The following is a 2,092-nucleotide window of genomic DNA, read 5'->3' on the forward strand; positions in this document are numbered from 1 at the left end:
GTCTACGTAAGAAAACTCCCGGTAAGTCAAACTTTGCTTTATGCAAACAAATTTTCGGTTCCCCTTGAGTTTGAATTAACGAGATCCGATTTATATTGCAGTCCCATCAAGGTATCGGTCTTCATGTGCTCATGCCAAGGCGAAGAAGACGTGTAACGAAAAAATATTCTGAGCACATGCGAGCTGGTGTAAGTTGAACATGATGGTAAACCTGAGACTGGGGCTGGAGTCGGAGACTTGGCTTTTAAGTTGGACACTTGGTATATAAGGCGTGCACGATATAAACGTTTTAGCTGAATTTGAGACGTTGCCTGTTTTTTTTTTTGTTTCTGTCTCCCTTCGGTTTTTCCTTTTCCTACTCCAGTCTCAGGTTTACCATCACCTTCAAGACGTGTACACGTTTGTGTACCGGTTCGAGCCGCATATGTGGTAAAAAGAACTACAAATATTATTTCTTTGCTTTATTTATAACTTTCACATAGCTCACGAAATAACAGTTTTCTTTTCAGCGCTGTCAAACGTGAATTCAGCTATCTTCTCCACGTGCGTCGAATGGAAGCTTTTTTCGTCGAGTCCAGCGCATGAATTGTAGCAAAGAGACTGCGGAAGTCAATTTTATTCTGCTATATCAATTGACGTAATATTCTTTGATTTGGAACCTATTTCCTGACACAGATGCAGGTCCTGTTCCGAAAACCGCCGCAGTAGCCTGCTATGTGCCCAATGCTCCTGCAGTGACGATGGCATTTATGTTTCTGGAATGGGCAGTTGTAACTAGTGCGGCCTGTAGATGAAAGAAAATCAATTGTTTCAAGAATGGGTTATGATTCCCCCGTCTGTTGCAAAAATTCGGCGCAAAAAATCTCGGCATCACCTCGTGGAAACTTTTTTCTCTCCAAATGTTACAGTTCTCACGAAAAAATTATTAATACTATATCAGCAGCACTGTTGGCCATGAACACCTGTTGGTTTTGTTGTTTATATTTTTTGTAATTGTAAGATCCATCTCCCTTACGTAATGCTCATAAATCAAGTCAATAAATAAATAAATAAATAAATAAATAAATGATTTAATTACTAGTTTCATTCATATTTTAAATAATTCCTACATTTATTGCACTGAAATACCGTTCCGGGTGTCAGAATAATTTTAAAAACATAGCACACACACACATCATCTCATTCGCACACAATTTTTTTTAATATATATATTTAAAACTATACTTACGAACTCGAACAAGCTCTTTTTCTCCTCCTTGGTCATTTTCAGCCAGCGATGTACTGATCAGACCTTCGAGAAAACAAAAGGGTGACAAAGTAATCTTTATCATCCCCCCACGTTTTGTTGCACTTCTCTTTCTTATTATTATGAGTTCTTTTTTTAAAGCCAGGGCTTACCAGTGATCAGCAAAAAGGCAAGCGAGACGGCAAGGACCTTCATAATTCCTAGTAGCCACCACAGGTTCAGCTCAAGCAAGATTCACTGCAACAAGTAGAACAGTCGAACTCATGATGACATAAAAACAGATAATAGAAAATAATGTCAAAGTGTTCAGGCACTGGACTAATGTTGTATCGAACAGAGCAAACGAAGACGTGCTTTTTGATGAATAAATGGAACACGAAGTCATAAACACCTGTAATGTACGGATAGACGAAAGCTTTCATAGGATGATTTTGCTCTAACGTAAAATGAAGCCATGGAATAAACATAATTTTATTCATTCAGGCTTTCCGCCTTCTTATTAAATGTGCTTTTTGACCGGATCACTTTTTTTATTATTGGGCTTCCTTTTTTGTTTAGCAAATTCTTTACCAACCGCTGACAACTTTTATAATAAAGACGCGAGAAGCGGATTCACTGAAGAAGCGATCGAACTATTATATTGAACGTTTACGCCCTTTCACGCGATACTGGCATTTAAAAAAAGCTAATTACATCCAAAAATTCCCAAGAGCCCCCGAAGACCATCCTCCTGGAGGTATTACCGCAAGTAATATGTTAAAAAAAGTGCATATAAAGTTTTGGTGTTACCTTGTTGAAGCACTCTTATGGTGCTCAACAGAGTGGCACGTCTCGAATGATTAAACT

At 38.2% G+C, this 2,092-nt stretch overlaps 1 protein-coding gene across 1 annotated transcript; it reads right to left on the reverse strand.

Moving 5' to 3' along the window:
• Positions 1-659: 659 nt before the first annotated feature.
• Positions 660-1,441, reverse strand: LOC115316414 (defensin-like). Its single transcript, XM_029975790.4, has 3 exons — positions 1,399-1,441; positions 1,229-1,291; positions 660-784 (listed from the first exon to the last, which is right to left on the reverse strand). Exons 1-3 carry the CDS (start codon positions 1,439-1,441, stop codon positions 660-662), a joined length of 231 nt encoding a protein of 76 aa, XP_029831650.2.
• Between the last annotated feature and the right edge of the window lie 651 nt (positions 1,442-2,092).

This window comes from Ixodes scapularis, unplaced genomic scaffold, assembly GCF_016920785.2.
Source record: "Ixodes scapularis isolate PalLabHiFi unplaced genomic scaffold, ASM1692078v2 PGA_scaffold5__190_contigs__length_132052651, whole genome shotgun sequence".
Lineage (NCBI taxonomy): Eukaryota > Metazoa > Arthropoda > Arachnida > Ixodida > Ixodidae > Ixodes > Ixodes scapularis.